General features: G+C 38.9%; 1 protein-coding gene across 4 annotated transcripts in view; it reads right to left on the bottom strand.

The window, feature by feature from the left end:
- The window catches only part of elp2 (elongator acetyltransferase complex subunit 2), a 148,133-nt gene that overhangs the window by 42,245 nt on the left and 81,931 nt on the right, over positions 1 to 23,957 (bottom strand). For all 4 annotated transcript variants that reach the window (XM_043689953.1, XM_043689952.1, XM_043689954.1 and 1 more), the window contains 2 exons: positions 20,658 to 20,715; positions 1,434 to 1,506 (listed from right to left, as the gene is read on the bottom strand). In XM_043689953.1, the coding sequence (XP_043545888.1) occupies positions 1,434 to 1,506; positions 20,658 to 20,715 (131 nt within the window). The remainder of the gene's footprint in view (positions 1 to 1,433; positions 1,507 to 20,657; positions 20,716 to 23,957) is intronic.

Here is a 23,957-nt window from a genome sequence, read left to right as displayed (position 1 = left end):
GCACTTTACACATTTGGGGCAGTATTTATATGAGAAACTGGAGTCTCACACAATGCTGGGACAGCTGGTAAGATGCTGCGTTGTTTTATTTTGGGAAGGCCCACTTTTTTAACTGTCAAGTCATTCACAGGATCAAGGATTCTTTACTCATATGTCCATCTCCAAAAGATGCGAGGCAAATGGATACCAAAAACACTTGTATTCCTTGTGGCAGAACTAATCAATGACCACTGTCAGTATGACTACTCCCCACCTCTTGCTTCCATGTAATATATCATAACCCAAGCAGAGGTAAATGATAGGAAGAGGAAGGTCACAGTTGGAGTTTCTTCGATGCAGTCAAAAGAACAGGTTGCTTTCAGCTTCTCCAAAATTACTAAGATAGCAGTCCATAGGTAAGTGGTACAGAGGTGAAGCATACAGCAGAAAGGAAATAATCAGCGAAGAAAATTGTAATCCAGAAATAAAAAGTTAAAAGTTTAAAACCTGAAGCCAAAGGTTCTTCTTACATGCACTATGTTTCGCTGAACACAGTTGAACTTGCAATAAAATGATCCCTAGCATGCCACTGGGCTTATTCTCAACAGAGATGACTTAAAACTAATTCAACAGCAAAATACCCTCAATGCAGAATTTTGCTTGAATTTAACATTGTCTACCACTATAAAAAGATGTCTGGTAGTTATTTCATTTGATCACTTTTACATGAATGGTCTTTGTTGTGTTTATTCACAGCCATCTGATTAACATTAAACACACCCACTCAAATTTACACTGGTTTTACAATCTTTATGCTGTTAACCCCATCTTCCTTCTGATCCTAAATGCCACTTTCTTTATCTTCTTGAACTTATAAAAACATGTCATGCAAAAAACATTCACACCAAAACATGTAAGTGCTAAGAAACAGCAGATGCAGATTAAGGCCTGCTACAGCAAACTCTGACGAAAGGAAATCACAAAACAATTCAGGGTCTCACTCATACAATTCAGTTAGAGAAGAACTAGTGCTGCAGAGCTACACTGGAACTGCAAAGGTATACAAAGCTCATTTTCTAACTTCCTGTAGTCATGGATATTGTTGTACCCAATAACACATGACAAATGCAAAGGCCTTTCATAGTGTCACCAAATGCAGAACAAGGATTACAGGTAAATATTTACAATTTAGTCATGGAAAATTCATGCAGAAGCTAGCATTGGGGTTTCCAATATGTAATAATTTAAATGTGACCCACTCAGCCACTTTTCTATGTAACAGTAGGACTGAACATTGTTCCTAACACTAATCATAAATTACTGATGAAGGTAGAAGAATAAAACTCCTCACATATTAAATTCAACTTGTGTATTAAAAGTAGTTTGTTACTTAACAATTTAATATTTGTTACTGTAGATGTATTTAGCATTGCTCCAAAGTCTTTACAGCATACCTTACACGCTGAAGCCAGCACAGTCGAGGCATTATTACAGGCAACACAGAATATCTCAAAACCATGTCCGTATCTAATGGAGAGAAATAAGAAAGTTGAGCCACTTTTAAAGGCAAAACCACAGCTCATTTGCAGTTATGTACATTACTCAGAAAGAGGTAATGATGTTAGTATTTCTCTCTCCCTTCATTGTTAAGGAAATAAAAATATATGGTATTGAATAGTTTCACAGCAAAATATATCCAATGCATCCTCATCTTTTTTGGTGATCTCTAACATCAATGCACAGATGTAAATGGAGAACAGCTAGCCAATTAAATTTTTTAAAAATTGGGCTTCCCTTCCATATGTATGCATATGTTTATATCCATGTCCATTAGCCTATTAGCCTAAAGCTTTTGGTCAGAAGCCTGTGAGAAACAAATTCACAGATTTCATTTCCTAAAGGGAAGACATAATTTCCCAGAGGCCGAGAGCCCCCAAGTATCTTAAATGTCAAATGCACACACAGACTTGTTAGCAGGATGTAATGGCAGTAATTGTGGTCCAACTTCTGGCAAACTCTTTTCTCCCTCAATCCATTCTTTTCCCAGTTCTTTCAAGGTAAACTTTTATTTTCTACATTGGTCAGGTGCAAGAAGAAAATTTCATTAAAGTAGTATTTTAATCAAATCTCATTACCTTGGCAATAAATGGACACATGCATTAATAACCACGTGGGAAATCAAAATAACACTGGCTAGGTTTTAAAAAACATATTAGATTGCAAAAGTTGTAATTTGTAATACGAGTGGAAAGATGAAGAATGGAGATGAAGTCTCTAATAGAACAAGAAGAAACTGAGAAAGCATCAACTTATGGGCACTACGAAATCAAAATTATTTTCCACACCGAATACTTGACAATATTCAGGTACAACAATATAATGAGAGAAATTTGGTACTCCACTTAAATATTCTTTAATTAATTTTATGGACAAGTTTCATTCTGCCACAAAAAAAGAGATCTAAACTGCTGTGTTCATTGCACTCACTATCTCACAGTACACCTGCCTACAATAACCCTGGTGTGGGACTTTCCAAGCTATCAGTAATAGATGGCACTGCGAAAGGATTAACTAGCTCCAAAACATTTTAGAAACGTTACTTTGGACGCACACTTTATAAGCCAACTTAAATGTTAACAATGAAATTATTTTATTTCTTTTTAAAATTCACACAAGCTAGTAGAACACACAAAACACAGTGTGGATAAAGTGGACTAAAGTATACAAAAATGAATTATGTCTTGGACCATTATTACATCTAGTGCTGTTGACTTAATTCATTTATGGCATTGTGATCAGTGGGAAATTCAACTATTTTATCAAGCATTCAGACTGAATGGAGCCCTTACGGCAAATATTACATTTTGATGTGAACAGGCCAAATTACAACAGTCTTGTAAATAGCTTAAAAGAATCTTATTAATTAGTTAGTGAAAGAATTTGTGCTGCAAGTAAAGATGAAAATTATTCAATTAGAAGTTCACAAAAAGTTAACAGAAAAGACAGCATTTCAATTTGCAACTTCAGAAATAAAGCTACTCCCCAAAAGAAAAGTGTTATTGCTGCAAATAAAAACAAAATGCTGACATAGCACTCATTTCTGGCAGAAAGTTAATGTTTTAAGTCCAGTGACCATTCATCAGAATATTCACTCCAGCACTTTGTTTCACTTTTTCCAGCATCTGCAATTCTCTGTTTTATATCATTGCTGTAAATGCTCCTTTTCACATCATAATGTGCGAGTTGAAATTACCTTTTTTAAAAATAAAAGCCAGTCCGAGTCACAAGAAGACTTGAAGCTTAGAGCAGAGAGGCATCTTCAATGATGACTAATCCCTCACTCCCACCACCAAGTAAGCTTGTCAAATCAAGATACAATCAATCATTTGAATCCCGTATGAAAGGCTCCTTGACTCATCATGAGCCTTAGCAGTCTACTTCTCCCTGGCCCAAAGCTGCAGGCCAATCAGTGGTTGGCAGCTGGACAGCATCAACGGAGGCTCAGTCTAGCAGCCCTAAGGAGTTTCGCTGGCAATAATGCTTTTTTTGGAAGGTATCATGCAGCAGGATTCGCAGGTTCAGGGAAAAGCTCTCAATGGCTAATCTGCGCCCTCCAATGTATCCCCATTTAGCCTCATATTAGGGCTAACAGAAGCATTTCTCACTAACTTGACAAGAAGGCCACACTGGCTTTTCCTGTTGGGAAAGCAGCAAGTGGAATATAACGGGGTCATTACAGGCTTGAGGTCATTAAGTGGCAACTAACTGAGCACTTAAGGACCTTAAATGAGCAGATTAGGAAGATTACGCACAGAGGAACCTCAATTATCCAGCATCGATTATCCGAACAAAATACTCCCCGCCTGTGTCGCTCGGGTAATCGAGGTTCCTCTGTATTACCAGGACTCGGTTGTTGGGGTTGTGGAACGGAGGCAGGTATCTTGGTCCCAATCCAACTATTTGCTCTTTCTGCTCTCCAGCCTGCCACCTCTGGGGAGTTGAAATACTGCTCTCAAATTAGGTTCCCACCTTATGAAGTTGTGAAGAGGAAAGCATCAGAATATGGCAATTTATAAAACCAAATTTGTTTTAGTTCACTTACAGGACAAAGACAAGTAGAGAACATCAAGTTTGGAATGGCAAAAGTGGTCACAACTATTTGTTTCACTAAGGATAGCCTGCCCAAATTCATTTCCAAATTAGTTCACTTTGTTAATCTTTAACAATTGCCTTCTGTTCAGTCCATACAACGATGATAAGAGAAAAATGTTGAGTAGATGCCAACTTTTTGATTTATGTGCAAAGGAGTGATACAAATCTCTATATTCTGAGATACTGAGCTTAATTACTGTCGATTTTATACTTTAAGGAACAGTATCTACAGAATTATTACATTACAATATTTTGATTGGTACTACCAAAAGCTAGGAGAAAGTGAGGACTGCAGATGCTGGAGATCAGAGTCGAGTGTTGTGCTGGAAAAGCACAGCAGGTTAGGCAGCATCCAAGGAGCAGGAGATTCCTGAAAGGCTTATGCTTTTGCAGCACCACACTCTCGACACTGTCAAAAGGTAGAAAGTAGAAAAAGCTTATGCCGTGTCTTAACCAGACCCAGTTCTGTCCATATAGCAAGCAAATAATCTAATTGATCAAAGATTTACTCATTTTTCATAAGCATTTTTCATTCTTCAGATAGGAATGAAATAAAATGCACATTTTATTACTTACTTCAAACTTATTGAGTAATTTATGCATCCACACTCTGCAGAGAAACTATCCTACTGGCAATGTCCATTGGAAATACAGATATAAATTGGAATAACTGCCAGATCAATATTTAATTCATAGATTCTCATTCCAAAATTCACAAATTGCTTGGAAAATAGAACAAAATGGTTAGAATGATTTCATCTTTATTCTACCAGAGCAGCGTAGAAAAGATTGAGACAAGGCAAAACAAAGCAAATTGATTCCTCTGTGGACTCAGTTTCTCATGCCTTATATTTTTGACAAACTAAAAAGATGAATCTTGGAAATCTGTTAATCTTCATTGTTTTTACTTTGTTCAGCTTTAGACGATAACTTCACTGTTTTGATCAGTTGTACCCAAATTCTCATGTTCCATCTTGCAAAATTCAACTCACTCATCACATGGTTCTCTCCAGTCACAACTGGGCTCACCAAATTTCAGAAAACTAAAATCTTCATCTTCCTCTAAAAATCTCGAGCATCGTTCCACCCTGTTTTACACAACTCTTCTACATCTCTGTTTGCAACTCCACTGCTAATATTCTGTTTGCCTGTTCTTGATTAATCATAGAAATTTGCACAACCTTATTTCCCATAGTGCAGAATTCTGTCACATATTCCGACTGCTTCATGGTTTCAATTCCCACCAGTGGAATGCTCTGATTATAAGCCACTCCATAAATAATAGTTGGTTTATTCCTCCCTACATAAATTAGAATTTCCAACAATAATAAGCCACTGCTTAATCAGCCTTTCGATTACAGCCCATTACTTCCATCCAATGATAACTTGTGATCTCGACAACTTACTGAACGACTATGTGTTAATTTATCTGTTAAGACTTACTTCAGATTACTTAATAACAGCAAATACTTGTACTGATTTTAACTATTCTATCAAGTACTTTATATGCTTATATTTTTGAATACAGCTTTTGATCTAAATGATGTAGATTAATTAGGCAGCTAAAGATTGAGAATGTTTCCATCATGATTGGCCTTGGAGGACTGGGAAGACATTAATTCATTTGATTATTTCTGTTTAATAGATAGCTTTAGGGAGGCTTGATACTGTATGTACAATCTCAGATAATATCACAGAAGAGAAAAATGGAAGGTAGAAGGCAAAAAGACATAACTGTAAGCTCCCATTGCACCAGGACAGTGAGGAATAAAGGTGTTTTTTAAAATATCAATTATATTTCAGCATGCTTGAAGTGTACAACATACACATGATACCATAAAAGTATTTAAAACTATCAACTCAAAACTTGTATATGTTACTGGGCTATATTTCTCAGCTGACTATGGAATTAAGTATGTTTTCACTTTATATATTATACTCTGTTTTTGTAGCATCTTTCATAATAGTAATAAAATATATACATTTTGCATATAGATCCCTCTAGTCCTCTTGTACCGAGGCTGAAACTAGCATAAATAAACCTAATATTGCTTTCAACTAACTGTACAGAATTATACAAAGCAGTAAATGCACTTCAGTTCAGTGTACAAAAGAAAAACATGGGCAGCATGTGGACATGATAAAGTGACATATAAATCAAAGTTTTTTTAAAAAATGTCTATATTGTTCACTTTGAATCACTGGGCTCAGGGTAAATCCACTGTATGAATTTATTTTAAATGCATGCACAGAGTTCTTTTAAACAAAAGACAGCACAAAGGATTGCTTGAAAATTTGCTAAATTCCTAAATTATTACATACAAAACTGAAGGTCACTAAGCCTGCTATTTTCATTCAACCTGAACTTGTGGCTATTTTATGTTGCTACAAAGTTGAAACTATTTGCAGTAACATACAAGTTTCTTAATGTCACTTATATATTGGCATTCCATATAGGTTTCTGTCACTGCAGATTATTTTCAAGGAAATTAATCAAGAGCAAATTTAAATGCTTCTAAGTTAATAAAGTGCACTCTGCCAAAACCTAAAGCAATCTTGTCACAACTTGGCTCACAATTGGATAAGGCAAGATTTTGCCACCAGTTATTTAAACAAAATCTCAATAAATTTACAAATGAGAGTACAAACTAGAACAGATGGGGATTGCATTTAGGAAATGTTTCCTATGAACTTGAATTGAATGTGCAGTATGATTATTTTATAAAACCACTTCATGCAGTATTTTCTAAAATAATTTCACACTCAATTAAACTGTAATTAACATATCCATCACATATTCCCTTAGCCCATTAGGTCTCAGGCATTCCTATGGTGATGTCTCAGGCATTCCTATGGTGATTTTCTGCCTCCAGTTCACAAGTTAAATTGGTATAACAAGATGGAGAAACATATATACAGTAGAATCATTAGGAATGGCACACAACTAGTGTGCTGTAATCACTTCAGATAAGGTTAGCACACAATGATGCTGCAGAAATTTAGTTCATGCTTCATGTGTATCAGGATAAAATTAAAAAGTTTTAGGAATTAAAGTTTTATCTGCAGAAAAACAAAGACAGCTGATTGAAGTAAATGCAATTTTAATAGACTTGGAGTTAATTATAGTTAAAAACAAACTGGTATTTTTCTTGCAAGGTCAGAGCTGATGGTAAAAAAGACTCAGAATGTTCCATCTCTAAGCTCATAAAGAAGCTAGGTAGACTCAGAAAAGTCTTAAAATTCCATTAGCGATACACATTATTTACATCAGTTGCAAAACTAAAGGCTTTTGTTGGAGATATATAGCATGCCATATTGCTACTGAGATAGTAATTTATGGTGTAGCCTTACTATTTAGTTCCCTTGTAAAGGGTCAGTTAGTTCCAATTCGTTAGATAGCTATTTTGTGATGCAGTGTGACGATAAATATGGTAATTCCCATACCACAGGTCATCATGAAGGTCCTACCTTCCAAGCTTGTCACTTGCCTAAGGCATGATAAACTTCAGGTTGAACTATGGTTCTCTGGGACTACGATAATATTTATTTTCATTTATCTGTTTTATTTTATTGTCAGGAGGAGGCTGTAGTGTTTGAGGAACAGAAAGTTAGTTTCAACTTTGTTGCAGGATAGACTGCATACCAAAAGACAGAGTGACACAGAACATATGAGTCTGTTGGGCATGCTTCAAGAACATTAAAGTATTCATTTTGTATTCATCATATGGGAAACATGTAGGACTCAGTTCATTTTGGGTTTCCTGAATAAAATTTGCTCCAGCTTGTAGCTAGAAGAAGAAATCTAGTGATCCTCAAAGCCTCACCGTAGAAAGCAGTCAGCTTGAATAGCTAGCTTTGAAAAAGCTACACAAAAGCTATGGGAGCGGACTGCGAAAAAATGCCTACTCACATGCAAAGCTCATAGATGGAGGTCAAATGTTCACAATTGTGAGATCTTTAAAGAAAATTGGAGGTTTGCATGTCAATGGCAAATAGAAAAATCTGTATAATTGGTACACTAAAAAACAGCTGTAATACTGAAGAAGTGACGTGAAATCCAGAGAATATAGCTTACAGCTTGGTTGATCCAAAGAGAAATGAACAAACTTTCAAGACGTTCGAAGATAATGGAACTCTTATAGAAGAATATTAAATAGTATAAATGAGTTGTTAGCATTAGTCTTTATAAGCTATAGTGTTAAATTAGTTGATATGCTTTAATTTCTTTTTACATAAAGAATAAAGATTGGTTTTGCTTAAAAACATGAAATCCTGATGCGTAGCTCTGCCAATTAGTTATTTGGTGCTTGGATTTCTTTTCAAACATTCCTTAAAAGGATTCCTTAAAAACTGGTTAAGAAATCAGAAAATCAAACATCTGTTCACTATCATCAATCTTAAGTCACTGAAAAGAAAGGCAATGAAACACATTACTTCTGTTAATAACAGAGTCAAAAAGTGTGGCGCTGCTAAAGCATAGCCAGTCTGGCAGCATCTGAAGAGCAAGAGAGTGGGCCTTTCGAATATGAGCTCTTCATCAGAAAGAGCTGCCTGACCGGCTATGCTTTTCCATCTCCACAGTTTTCAACTCTGATCTCCAGTGTCTGCAATCCTCACTTTCTTCTGTTAATAACTGCCCGAGATAGTCACAAAACACAAACCATTCTATGCATTTATCTAATGTTTAAAACATGATTCTATTGTTTACAAGTTGAAATGCAATGATTAATAAATGTAAGCAGACCTCCTGATTCAAGGGTGTGCCTGTTGATAACTTCCCATAGACCTTCAGACATGGCTGCAGCCTGAAACATATGCAGAGCTTAAATTAGTTCACAAGAGGTCAAAGACAGGCAAACGGGGTACCTGACATTATTCGACTAATCCATATTTACCAGGAGCGAATTGAGACACTCAGGTAGGGATGTCGAAACAGCCATGTCCAAGCAACCAAGGAAGTTTTGTGATGCTGTTCCACTCTACTCTCGTATTACCACCACCATGAATGCATTCTTAAGACACTTAAGATTCTAATCCTTTCTTGCAACTAATTCTCTCTCCTCTTTTGCAGGCACCAACAGCATCCACACAGCCTCTGCCCTGAAAAGATCAGTCTCTTCAGCAATCCGTTCCTCCTCCATGTCTGAGGAAGAAGCCAGAGATCCCTCAGATAAGCATTGGAAATGCTTTTTCTGACACTCTCCATCAGCTCAGATACATGCACCCCGGTGGGTATTATTTCTAGATTACATCAGTAGCACATTTTGGTGACCATGTCAATGGCACTTCTCAGCTAGCTACATGGCCCCAGGGCAGGAGAGACTTCATACCATTAACACTTTTTGCAAATACTCAGACAGACACAGGATCAGCAGGCAGGACAGGTTTAGAGATATTTGGGAAATTGGTCTGAAGGGCAGAGAGTCAACTAATTTTTATCAGTATTCCTGATGAAGGGCTCTGGCCCGAAACGTTTATTCTCCTGCTCCTCGGATGCTGCGTGACCTGCTGTGCTTTTCCAGCAATACGCTCTCGACTAATTTTTATCAGTATCTTATGTCTGTCATGTGACCTAAATTTCTGGCAGTTTCCATGGATAGGTCAGCAGCTGCAATGGAGAGTCAGGTCCAGCAGAATACCAGTGACAGTTGGATATGCATGCCCAGCTGCATGCCACTGCTTTAGCTATTGGTGGTCAGTGTCAATGCCAAGGTGAGATAAAGATATGGGGCACTGACTTCACTCTAAGTGCCCATTCGTCCAAAGACACATGGTGATGTTAGCAGAGCCGCACCCCATCCCCAACACCGGTCCAGAAAGAGAAGGAACTATATACAAGCCCAAGAAGTTTTCTCTCAGGACACTCCAGAAGTGTGAAGCCCCGTCACCTCCAATCTTCCAGTGATTCCCAAACTTAACAAAGTTGCTGACTGCAAAGTTAATGGAACGCTGTAATAGGTCCTGCCGCCCCTCATGTTCCATCCTTATGGCCACTCATTCATTACTGCACACTTCTGAGGGCAATGATTCATTCTACCAACGTGTCTTATGAGAGAAAACACACTTTCCTTTAGGATAGGTGATGTCCAATTCCTCATTAACATCCAAATTATGACACACAAAAGGCCTTTTCCAACCAGAAAAGTATTATATGCTGATTGTGGAAATTTAGACAGTAGTAAAGTTTACTAAAGCATTGAGCAGCTATGTGAAAAAGCTGATGCTGAAGGCTGAGTGGCTGACCTACTCTCAGAGAAAAGAGAGATGCAGTATGATCTCACAAAAATTGATTCTGAAACATCCTTTACATACTTTGATTTGAGGTTTGATAGATGCCAGAGGATGCTTGGAATTAGCCAATCACATAAAAATTAAGAGCTGTTGTGACCTTGACGGCCACTGGCGTAGGAGAGAATGGGATGGTCACCCATTCCTCCAGCGTGTAAGTCCTGTTTCAATAAAAGGCATAATTCTGTTATGGTGGCCCAGGCTATCCTCACTCTATGCCTGCACTTGCCATCTGGAGGAAATGGCCTTCCAAACCTCCTTTGTATCCTAAGGGCAACATCTGTTGTGGTTTCTTCATGAAGATGTTTGACATTCACTAGAGGTTGCTTTTGTACCAGGGATTGCTGACAGCTTTAAAACTTAATTCATCCACAATATCTTTATATAATTACAACAGCAACCATAACACATGCCGTTGCCAAATCTATTCAGGATGGGTGCCATGAATCTGTGCCAGAACATCAGAAGTATAACACCTTTTCAGTGATATGATTCCTGAGCAGTCATATCAAACATAAATTAGGTTTTAACATAGGCTGTGGAGGCCTCCTAGGAGGGCCATGAAATGCATCGGCATGAACCTCTGAGACATTACATATTTGAATGCATCGTAATCCTTGGCACACGAGTACATTGGGATGTTGTAACTATGGTAGGAGTACTACTATCTTACGCACTCCATCAGTCATGAAATACAGCACTGAATATAAGGATCCACATTCTCACATATTTACACTTCTCTTTGAGACAAAAAGGGATCAGTACCGTTATGCAGCTATGAGACCTCTAGAACTATCCAACAAAGGTTAGTTGGATTACATTGTCGTGATCAAATATATTGCATTGATGCTCAAGACCAATATGCATTATATAAATTGTTTATCAATGCAGGAACAGAACATGCAGAGCAATGTGACGCCTGATGCATGATATTATTCAATCTATAGATACCTGGGTAATGCAATTGTCGACTGAACAGCCTCACATTGCCCACAAGTGTGACCTGTTCCTGCACAGAAGACTAAACAAACTTACTCTGCTCACCGAGTGTGCAAGCAACCACTTTTCATCTTGAGATTTGGTGGCATATATAGTAAGTTTGGGAGCTATAGAGAATTTGGCAGGCTGTCTTTACAGAATGTATGTTCTAAGCTCTGCTCGAGTCAAAATTTTCCCTCTACACCCCAACCTTTTGTACACACTTTTGTCCTACTAGCGGTTGGAGGGGAAATGAGTGAATATTGCTAGTTAACTAAAAGGTTAGTTAGGAACATGGAGATCCCGGAAGCTGATGGTGTTGACAGAGACAGTAGGACAAAAGTATGTACAAAAGGTTGGGGTGTAGAGGGAGAATTTTGACTCAAGCACTCAAGTTTCCATTTTCCCCAGCACAGCATGGAATGGCCCATCAATCCACTTTTTGACTACAGTCCATACCCTCAGAACTGACCAGTTAGGACAGCCAGTGATTTCTCTATAGCTCCCAACATACGGGCAATCCCCACACTGGTTAGACCTGACCTGCAGGACTAACCATAATATAAAACCTTCATCATAAGAACAAGTATCCCCAGACCATGATCATACCAAGCACTTCCCTTACCATAGCTAACCCTCTGGATTAAGGTTATGTGATGTACTTGACTGACAATGGAAGCACCTATTGATTGACTGTAGTCTTACTTGACTGGACTAAGGACTACTCTACTCAGACTTTCAGACACGGTCAGTTAATTGAAGCACATTTTTTTATTCACTGGTGGTAAGTGGGCACCACTGGATGGCCAGCATTTCTTTCCCATCCCTAGTTACCCTTTAGAAGATGGTGATGAGCTGTTTTCTTGAACCGCTGCAGTCCACGTGCTTTAGATAGACCCTCATTGCACTCAGGGAGGGAATTCCATAATTTTGACCCAGCAACAATGAAAGAATGTATTATATTTCTAAGTCAGCATGGTGAGAAGTTAGGAGGGGAGCTTGCAGATAGTGGTGTTGCCATGTATCTGCTGTCCATGTCTTTCCAGATGGAAATGGTCATGGGTTTGAAAGGTGCTAACGAATTGGTGAATTTCTGCAGTGCATCTGGTAGATAGTACAGACTGCTGCTCCTGAGCATTGGTGGTTGATGGAGTGGCTATGGTGCCAATCAAGTGGGCTGCTTTCTCCTGTATGACGTTAAGCTTCTTGTTTTGGAGCTGAACCCCTGCAATCAAGTGGGGAGTATGCCATCATATTGCTGTCTTGTAGTTGGTGGACAAGGTTTGGGGAGTCAGGTGAACTACTCGCCATAGTATTAAAATCATCTGACCTGCTCTTGTCACCACTGTATTTATATTGCAGGCCCAGTTGTGCAGAAGGACTTGGGATCGGCTAGGATAGGGGACATAGAAGGGGCAGATGAAATGCAATGTGTGAAAGTGTGATGTTATGTACTTTAGTTGGAAGAAGGGGCATAAACTATTTTCTAAATGGAGAAAAGCTTCAGAAATCTGAATTGTAAAGGGACCTGGGAGTGCAAGTTCAGATTCTCTTAAGGTTAACATGCAGGTTCAATTGGCAGTTAGGAAGGCAAATGCAATGTTAGCATTCATTTTGAGGGGGCTAAAATATAGGAGCAAGAATGTACTGCAAAGAATTTTTTTTTTTAAGATTAGATTACTTACAGTGTGGAAACAGGCCCTTCAGCCCAACAAGTCCACACCGACCCACCGAAGCGCAACCCACCCATACCCATTCCCCTACATCTACAGGCAATTTAGCGTGGCCAATTCACCTAACCTATGTCAGACCATATTTCGAATATGAGTCAAAAAAGTGTGGCACTGGAAAAGCACAGCAGGTCAGGCAACATCCAAGAAGCGGGAGAGTCAACGCTTCAGGCATAAGCCTTTTGTCACGAATGATTCCTGCTCCTCGGATGCTGCCTGACCTGCTGTTCTTTTCCAGTGCCACACGTTTTGACTCTGATCTCCAGCATCTGCAGTCCTCACTTTCTCCATATTTAGAATACGGTGAGCAATTTTTGACTCTGTATCTAAGGAAGGATATGCTGTCCTTGGAAAGGGTCCAGAGGAGGCTCAAGGATAATCCCCAGAAAGAAGGGCTCAAGGAGTGGTTGAAGACTCTTTAGAAGGATGAGGAGGGATCTCATTGAATCTTACAGAATATTTGAGCGATCTGGATAGAATGGATGTGGAGAAGATGCTTCCACTAGTAAGAGAGATTAAGATCCAAGGGCACAGCCTCAGAGTGAAGGGATAACCCTTTAGAACTGAGATGAGGAAGGATTTCTTCAATCAGGGGGTGGTGGATCTGTGGAACGTATTACCGCAGAAGGCTGTGAAGGCTAAGAGTGTACTTAAGACAGACATACATAGGTTATTAATTAATAAGGGGATCAGAGAAAACAGGAGAATGGCGCTGAGAAATATATCAGCCACGAACGAGTGGTGGAGCAGTCTTAATGGGCTGAATTCTGCTCTGTACCTTATGGTCTTCTGAAATAAACAAAGCTGTGAAGTGTCTGGAAGGGAAGGGCCTATTTATCCAAGCAGAGGTCACTGACTAGGGGCACAAATTTCAAGTGATTGATAGAAAGATTAAAGGACAATATGGGAAAATGTTTTTAAACTTATTAAGGGTCTAGAATTCAATGTCTGAAAGCAGAGTAGAGGCAGAAAGCCTGAACTTATTAAATAGGTCTACGTACAAATCTCAAGTGTCAGAACCTGCTGTAAGGAATTATGAGGCTAGGTGGGCTCATTTTGTTGGTTGGCACGGACATGATAAACTTTCTCTCTGCTATAAACTTTCTTTGATTCTATAATTTCCTGATAGGCATTCATAGCAAGAAACATTCTGCGTCAAGAGGGTGCAATTATAGTTGTCTAGCTTTCTCAAGCACAAAAATCACTGGACATGTGTGTTGGCAACCCTGTTTGTGCTGTTCTTACTGGTATAACACTTTTTGAAATGCACCTGGTAAAAACCTTTTCAAAAATACACATATACAATAGAAATACTGCATCAAGTACACACTTATTTTCAAAGTCATGATTTTTCATTCCTGGGTATAATGTCAAATATTACATTTAATTGTCAGAATAAACAGCGGATGCTGTAAATCAGAAACAAAATCAGAAATTGCTGGAAAAGCTCAGCAGGTCTGGATCCCATTGTTAGCCATTAACAATCCCCATTAATAGCTATTCACCCTCCTAGCCAGATCATTATCTACCCCTTTGTCTGTCCAAAAGTTCTTCTCTATCTTTGGGCTCTATGTCCATCTATTGTTTATTCCTTATCCTCCTCCTCCACCCAATCTTCTGCATGTAAACCAACATTTTCCTAGCTACCATCAGTTCTGAGGAAGAGTTACTTATTCTGAAACATTAACTCTGATTTCTCTCCACAGATGGCGTCAAACCCGCTGAGCTTTTTTATGAAAAAAAACGGTTAGTGTTTGCTGTCATTTCTCCTCTTGAAACTGCTCAAAAATTCTAGAATTTATGTATGCACAATTAAACATGGAAATTCTGAAATTGCGGTCAGTAATTCTGTGTTTCCATAGGTTGTGTTGTTGAATCACGTCTGGATAGTAGTTAAGTAGAAATCAATGAATTCATGAAAACATGCCCCTTCAGTTCTGTCCTTTTAGACATCGGACCTGAAACATTAACTCTGATTTCCCTTCATAGATGCTGGCAGATCTAAGTTTTTTCAGCAAATTCTGATTTTGTTCCCTTTTACTCAGTTGGTCTCACTGTAAAACACTTGTTGCATGAGACATGAAGTTGACAATTATTTCATAACATTTTCAATATCACTTAAATTCTAATTACATTCAGTCAAGTTTCTCCAGATAAAACAAAACCAGAGTTCTTTTTAATATGTTTGTTACTTCAACTTCTAGCAACATGTCGCAACAGTTATTTCAACATATTGTCTAGCTAACACCAATTGTTACAGTTAACCTGAGAATGCAACTTTTAAAAAACAAGTTTTGCGATTTACACGTGAAAGAAGTGAAACTATCATAGTATTCGAACAGATGAAAGACTCAACAGACAATCGAGGTATTTTTCAATGTATAATTTCAGTTACATCACACTGTAAACTTTTGCTATAAATTCTGTGCCTTACAATTGTGTCCTCCACAACCACCTGATGAAGGAGCGGTGCTCCGAAAGCTAGTGCTTCCAATTAAACCTGTTGGACTATAACCTGGTGTTGTGTGATTCTTAACTTTGTACACCCCAGTCCAACACCGGCATCTCGAAATCGAGGCAGACTATGATCTTAAAACAAGGTCACATTTAACAGATGTGACACTGTTCTAGATTCTACAATCTCTAAGCAGTGCTTTTGCTAGATTTATTTAACAGAATGCTTTTAATATATTACAGAAAAATAGTGCTAAGACAGTCCTTTAATTTACCAAAATTCTCCTACGACACTCTTAACATATTAACTCAGGTCCTCACACACTAATCCGTAGTCTAAGCATTCTCTTAGGGTAAATGTTTTATTTTGTACTCACTATGCAGATGAACATAGTACACAAGTTTCAAGCACTCTTCTTTACACTTTGTTGAAATTTTAGAGTACAACATATCTGTAGTACAATTATTTGATAATTTCAAGAATTTTTACAATGATAACACTAACACTGCATTCATGCTCTGCTGATGGAAATTTAATGCAAGTTCTGAGTTATAACATCTATATACAGGTAGTTCTATAACGTAATGGCTGTGTTCTTGTGCAACCCCATGTTATAGAAAAATCGCATTTTAGAAACAGCACAAAGTGTTGGCGATGTAATTGTGCTACAGCCAATACACATTCATAGTTTAGAAACTGCGTCCCAACTCATCAATTGCATTATTGCAAATTTGCATTGACAAATCATATATGTTATAGCAGAATAACCTGTATTAGGAACATAGGTTAAGGAGTAGGCCATTTAGTCAATCTAGCCTGTCATGCCATTCAATATGATCATGTCTAATTGAACAGGTCAATGTCTTTTACTCACCCCATCTACCATTGGTAATCAGAAATTTATCAAATTCTAACATAAATATACTCAAAGATGAAGCCTCAACAGTCTTCTGCTGTAGAGAATACCAAATGTTCACAACATTCAGGAGTAAAATAAATTCTTATCTCAGAAAAAAATGACAACCTTTTTATTTTTAGTTAAAAATCACAACACCAGGTTATAGTCCAACAGGTTTAATTGGAAGCACACTAGCTTTCGGCGCGACTACCACCTGATGAAGGAGCGTCACTCTGAAAGCTAGTGTGCTTCCAATTAAACCTGTTGGACTATAACCTGGTGTTGTGAGATTTTTAACTTTGTACACCCCAGTCCGACACCGGCATTTCCAAATCATTTTTATTTTTAAACTGTTTCAGACTTCCCAACCATGGGAAACATATTATCTGTATCTGCTCTTTCTGTCCTTTTAAATATTTTCTAAGTTTAATGAGATTACCTCTCATTCTTCAAAAGTCTAGGGAATACATGCTCAGTTTGTCCAATCTGTTTGCACAGGACAGTCCATCATGCCAGAAACAAGTTTAGGTGAACCTTTGTTGGACTCCCCAAATGGCAAGGATACCTTTCTTGAAAGTAGGACACCAAAACTTGCACACAGTACTCCAGGTGAGGTCTAACCAAGCTCTCAAATGATGGACACAGGACTTCACTGCTCAAATTCTCTTACAATACAGATTAACATTCCAGTAGCCTTCGTAATAGCTTGCTCCATGTTCGCCTTCAGTGACAACTAGGTCCCTTTGGACATCTACACTTTATAACATCTTATCATTTAAAAAATACTTTGCATATCTGTTTCTCCTACCAAAGTGGACAATCTCCCATTTTTCCACATCATATTCAATCTGCCATGTTTAATGCCTGATCACTGAACCCCTCCAATTTATACTTAAATTGCTTTACTTATTTCTCACAGCACACATTCGCACTTAACTTTGTATCATCTACAAATTTGAAAATATTACAATTGGTCTTTTTAGTTCTAAATCATTGATATATATTATGAACTGGCAGCCCAAGTATTGATCCTTACGATATCCCATTTATTACATTCTGCGAATGTAACAAAGACTTGTTCATTTCTATTTTCTGGCTCTTAGCCAATCATTAATCCATGCCAGTACAAATCCTCCTATCTTACATGCTTTGAATTTTATCACAAGCATTTGGAGAAAGTAAGTAAACTATATCTATTGCCTCTCCTTTAACAATTTTTTAATAATATCTTCAAAACTTCCAACAAGTTCGTCAAACATTCAATTTTCCAATCACAAATCCATGTTGATTGTGTCCAACCTAATCATTATCAACCAATTGTGTATTTATTCCCTGCTTTGAAACAAATTCTAGCATTTTCAATGCTACTGATTTAAGACCAACAGGTTTTTGGTTCTCTGCTTTCTCTTTTGTTCCTTTCTTAAATAGTGGGGTGATCTGCTCTTGTAGCCACTGTATTTAATTGCCTGGTCCAATTCAGTTTCTGGTCAATGATCTCATTCCTAACCTCCATCAAGGATGTTAAGAGTGAGAGATTCAGTAGTGGAAATGCCACTTAACATCAAGTGGGGTGATAGTTTGATGAATTCTTATTGGTGAAAGTCATTGCCTGGCACTTGTTGTGTAAATATCATTTGCCATGTCCAGATCGTGTTACATTTGGACATAGATTGCTTTAGTAGCTGAGAAGTCAAAAATGATGGAAGCCAACACTTTGCAATTATCCCACATCTGGCTGTATGATGGAGGTAAGTTTATTGATGAAACGGCTGATGATTTTTGGGCCCAGGACACTTCTTTGAGAAACCTTTGTAATGATGTCCTGGATCTGAGATGACTGACCTCCAACAACTGCAAACATCTTCCTTTGGGCTAGGTACAACTCCAACCATTGGAGAGTATTTCCCAATTCCCACTGCCTCTAGGTTTGCTAGAGCTATGGTCAAATGTGGCTTTAATGTCAACGGCAGTCAGTCTCAGCTCACTTCTGGAGTTTGGCACTTTTGCCTAAATTTAAACTAAGGCCGTGTTGAGATTGGGTGCAGAATGGTCCCGGCAGAACCCAAACTGATGTCAGTGACTAGTTTATTGCTAAGCAAGTGCTGCTTGATAGCACTGTTGATGAGCCCTATCACCTTGTTGATCGTAGAGGATAGTGTTAGAGCGATAACAGCCCAGTTGGAATTTGTTCGATTTTTCATCTACAGGACATACCTGGGCAATTTTCCACATTATCAGATACATGCCACTGTTCTAACAGTAATTGAACAGCTTGGTTATGAGGGCAGCAACTCTGGCAGAAATATTGTCAAAGCCCAAACACTTTGCGGTATTTAGGGCCTTTAATCACCTTTTCATATCATGTGAAGCAAAGTAAATTGGCTGAAGACTGATATCTGTAAAGATGGGGACCTCAGGAGGAGGCAGAGATGAATCATTCACTTGGGACATCTGGCTGAAGATTGTTGCAAATGTATTAGCCTATTCTTTTGCAATGATGTGTTGAGCTTCCCCATTATTGAGGATGAGCATATTTGTGGAGTTGCCTCCTTCAGTTAGTTAGGAAATTGCCTGCCGCCCTTCATTACAGGATCTGTCGGGAAAGCAGAGCTTAGAGCTAATGAATTAGTCATGCAATCATTAAGTTCTATGATTTATGGTTGATTTGATTCAATTTACTATTGTCACACAGTGGAAAGTTTTGTTTTGTGTCCAATGCAGGCAGATCCTACCATACAAAGATCATAGGGTGAGAGAACAGAGTGAGGAATACAAAGTTACGGCTGCAAGGAAGGTGCACAAAAATCAAGACCAACATCAGATTTGAAATTTGGGAGGCCCATTCAAAAGCCTAACAACAATTGGGAAGAATCTGTGGTTATGTCTTCAAGTTTTTGTATCTTCGCCCTGATAGAAGAGGTTTGAAGAGATTATAACTGGGGTAGGGGGAATCTTTGATTTTGGCTGCTTTTCCGAGGCAGCAAGAAGTGTAGATGAAGTCAATGGATGGAAGGTTGACTTGCGTGATGGACTAGGCTGTGTTCACAACTCTCTGTAGTTTCTTATTGTTTTGGGCAGAGTTGTTGGCTTACCAAGCCATGAAGCAGTCAGTCAGAATGCTTTCTATGGTGCATCTCACTACAGGATTCTTAATCTCTGATTTACTCTTCTGCTGTTTGGCATACAAATTGTCTTGCGATATAGAATCCTTACAGTGTGGAAGCAGGTCATTCGGCCCAAAAAGTCCACATCGAATCTCCAATGCGCACCACAACGAGATTCACCACACCACCACCCACCCACCATCACCGCCCCCTGAACTGGGCACAATTCTGTTGCTAATGGCCCACAATGCCTTGTGGATGCTCAGGCTTAAGTTGATAGATCTGTGTGAAATCTAGCACAGTGGTAGAGCCACGCAATATGATGGAAAGTCTTCTTAATGTGAAGACAGAACTTTATCTCCACTGTGTAGTTTATCCTTCCTATTGTCATCATCTGATACATCTGCAACAAGCAGATTGGTGAGGATAAGGTCAAATTTGTTTCTCTCTTATTGGTTCCTTCACAGCTTGCTGCAGACTTAATCAGTTAGCTACATTGTTTAGGCTGCATCCAGCTCAGTCAGAAGTGGTGCTGTTCAGTTATTCTTTGTGATGGACCCTGAAGGCCCCCAACCAAGAGTGCATGTGCCCTTTCCGCCACAGTGCTCAGGTGTTCCTTGACTAGTCTTAGAGACAAATCTCCCAGTTTTGGCATTAGCCTTCTGATGTTAGTTGGTACACCTTGCAGGGTCATCCAGATAGTTGATTGGTCAGTAGTCCTCAGTAGGTGAGAATTACATTCGGAAGTGTATTCCTAGGGAAGGTCTATTGCTGATCTGTCAAGTTGCTGAGCTGTACTTAACTCTGTGGACCTGCTCTAAAAGAGCTGGCTATGCAGCTGGGGGCTAAGACCACTGTCACCTCCATTAAACCTAGCCTCCGGTGTGCTAATCATGCAGCATGGGATATTAATCGTTTTACAATGAAGCAAAGCTTACACGGCAACAAGTAAAAGCGGAATCTGAAGAAGAACTGTGGAGATAAGCTGTCTGAGGACAGTGGTTGATTTAATTCAAAAACTTCTTACATTAGCGTCAGAGTTTAAGCAAACAGAGATAAACAAAGTAACTTACAGCTTCTGAACTTCAGCCCAGAGTGTGTTCTGCAAAAGGTGGTCTTCTGAAGGAGGCTCTGTATGAAATTAATAGAAAATAATGCATTGAATGAAATGAACTGATTTACATGGAGGTCAAAGCTATGCCATAGAGTCACAGATCTATCCTTTACTGATTCTTTTTGTTCTATTAGAAATGTGCAAACCTGGAGTTTGCACAGACCATTCTTACTTCAGTTGCATTACGATCAATAAATTTTAAATTAGAACAACATGAACTGGCAACAAGAGCAAGAAGCGATACATGTAAACTAATGACAAAAGTTCCTTTTCATGTTTATCAAACTTTATGGTATACTGCAAAGCAGCCTGTGAAAAATCCGAATTCCCTACACACCCATTCACATGGACTTTCTTCTGCTGTTACAAGCCATAGAATACATTAAGTCTATCTCTTTTCTTCCTCACTCAGTCATTTATTTGTTATTTTCTCAAGTCTCCTTCACTTCCTCTCAGCTTGTCATGCTGTCTCTCATTTTTCTGTTCTTGGGAAGATTGCTTTACTTCAACGCCTCACTATTCTTGTGCATCTCTATTCATTGAATAGAATTATAGAAAGTTGGTGGCACAGAAAAAGGCCACTTGGCCCAAGAACTGAGCCACCCTGTTCCATAACATTTTCCAGCATTCGGTCCCTAGCGCTGCAGGTTATGGCACTGGAGATTCATATCTAGATGTTTTTAAAAACATCTTCAGGGTTTCTGCTTGTACTGTGCTCGTGCAGTGAATTACAAGCCCCAGTTCACCTCTGGGTTGATAACACTTTCTTCATCTCCCTTCTAATTGTTCTATCAATCTTGAAATCTGCACCTCCCAGTCACTGACCACTTTACTCAAGTAAACAGGTCCTTCCTATCCAGTTACCTCATATCTCAATCAAACCTCCCCTCACCTCTTCTTTTCCAAACTATTTTCTGTCGTGTAACATCATTATAAATATTCCATGTATCCTTTAGAGTGCAATTACATTCTTTATATCATGAGGTTACTATAACTGCATACAGGAAACTGCTAATTTACACAGCTCCAGCATGACCTCCCTGCTCTAATATTCTAGGATTTCATCTGTCTTCTTAAACAACTTATTATCTTCTCCTGCTACCTTCTGTAGACACTGAATCCAATGTTCTTCACTTCCTCTACAACTCTATTTCCCATTAATTATGTATTCCTTTGCCTTCCTTTGTGGTGTCAGAGGATTGCCAAAATTGCAACTTTTAAAAAGAAAACCTAGACACAGACCAATAATTAGAGGTCAAGCAGTATAACCTCAGCAGTGAAATAAATTCTGAGACACAGGATAAACTGTCTCTTAGAATGGTTTCACATTAATCAAGAAAAACCAACATGGATTTATTAAGAGGAGATCATATTTGAATAACTTGATTAAATCTTTAGAATAAGCAACAGGGAGGAATGGTAAGGGGAATGTATTTGATGTGGATTTTGGTGTGGCTTTTAGCAAGTTTCCAACATGGTTCATTAGTTTAAAAAAGTAAAAGCTCGTAGGATTACAAAAAACGTAGCAGGCTGTACATAAAATTAGTTCAGTGGTAGGAAATGAAGCTTAATTTTTTTATGGTGCATTTGCAAATGGAAGATTCTTTCCTGTGGGGTTCCACAGGACTCCCTACCAAATTCCTTTTTTCATAAATATCCAAAGGCATTTGATACAGTGCCACACAACAGACTTGTGAGGAAAGTTACAGGCGAGCAATTTCCCTAGATTCTTTTTACCAATGTTATATTCTTTTGCCACTGCTGTAAGCTTGAGGTCCCTTGGATAAGCTCACTGGTGTCTTTTGCACCACACTTGACATTGTCTAAACGGCGCACTAAAACTCCTATTTTCATAAGCATCAGCCCTAATTACTCTCAATCATGTTCCCACCCAGCAAACCAGTGGAAGCTTATCTAGTCAATGTTTTCCCCATTCAAGTTGCCCAACTTGAGTCAATGTATGTTCTGTCAGAAGACCAACATTCATGTCCATCCAGAGTACCAATCACTTAGAAACAAAACTCCTGCCATTTGCAATAGTATTGTGGATGTACCTACAATCTGGTTTTATTCAAGACCAGATTAATGGGTGGCCCACTCAAACAGGTGTAATCGTCCTGTGGCCATCACTACAAATTCATATTTTCATTTCCTCATTTGGTCCTCCTTTAAGACACTCATTAGGTTGCACCTCACTTAAAATCTTTATTACATCCTGCTCCCTGAACTCTACGCAATGATTCTCATCAAAATATCCAGCTGTCTTTCTTTCCTCATTCCCTGCAGAGCCATTCTTAGCCTTTTATCATTAAAAACATCATCCCAAATTCCTGACTTCCCTCTTCTCGGAATTCCCTTCCCTCAAGTGAGGTAGGCAACTAGAGCAGGAGTCTTTTGTGGATATACCCATTTCAAACAGGTATGCTGTTTTGGAAAATGTAGGGGGTGATGGATTCTCAGGGGAACGTAGCACAAACAGCCAAATTTCTGGTATTGAGACTGGCTCTAATGCAACGAGGGGTACGTCGGCTTCTAAGAGATCAATTGTGTTAGGGGATTCTGTAGTCAGAGGTACAGACAGACGTTTCTGTGGCCAGCAGAGAAAAAGCAGAATGGTGTGTTGTTTCCCTGGTACCAGGATCAAGGATGTCTCAGAGAGGATGCAGAATGTTCTCACGGGGGAAAGGCGCCAGCAGGAGGTGATTGTCCACATTCGAACCAACGGCATTGGAAGGGAGAAGGTTGAGACTCTGAAGGGAGATTACAGAGAGTTAGGTAGAAATTTAAAAAGGAGTAGTAATATCTGGATTACGCCCAGTGCTACGAGCTAGTGGGGGCAGGAATAGGAGGATAGACCAGATGAATGCATGGCTGAGGAGCTGGTGTATGGGAGAAGGATTCACATTTTTGGATCACTGGAATCTCTTTCGGGGTAGAAGTGACCTGTACAAGAAGGACGGATTGCCCCTAAATTGGAAGGGGACTAATATACTGTCAGGGAAATTTGCTAGAACTGCTTGGAAGGATTTAAACTAGTAAGGTGGGGGACCCAGGGAGATAGGTGGGGGGGGGGTGGGACCCAGGGAGATAGTGAGGAAAGAGATCGATCTGAGATGGGTACAGCTGAGAACAGAAGTGAGTCAAACAATCAGGGCAGGCAGGGACAAGCTAGGACTAATAAATTAAACTGCATTTATTTCAATGCAAGGGGCCTAACAGGGAAGGCAGATGAACTCAGGGCATGGTTAGGAACATGGGA

The sequence above is a fragment of the Chiloscyllium plagiosum genome, chromosome 5 (assembly GCF_004010195.1).
Source record: "Chiloscyllium plagiosum isolate BGI_BamShark_2017 chromosome 5, ASM401019v2, whole genome shotgun sequence".
Classification (NCBI taxonomy): Eukaryota; Metazoa; Chordata; class Chondrichthyes; order Orectolobiformes; family Hemiscylliidae; genus Chiloscyllium; species Chiloscyllium plagiosum.
The sequence above is the reverse complement of the archived record's forward strand: the minus strand, read 5'-3'. Positions and strand labels throughout refer to the sequence as shown.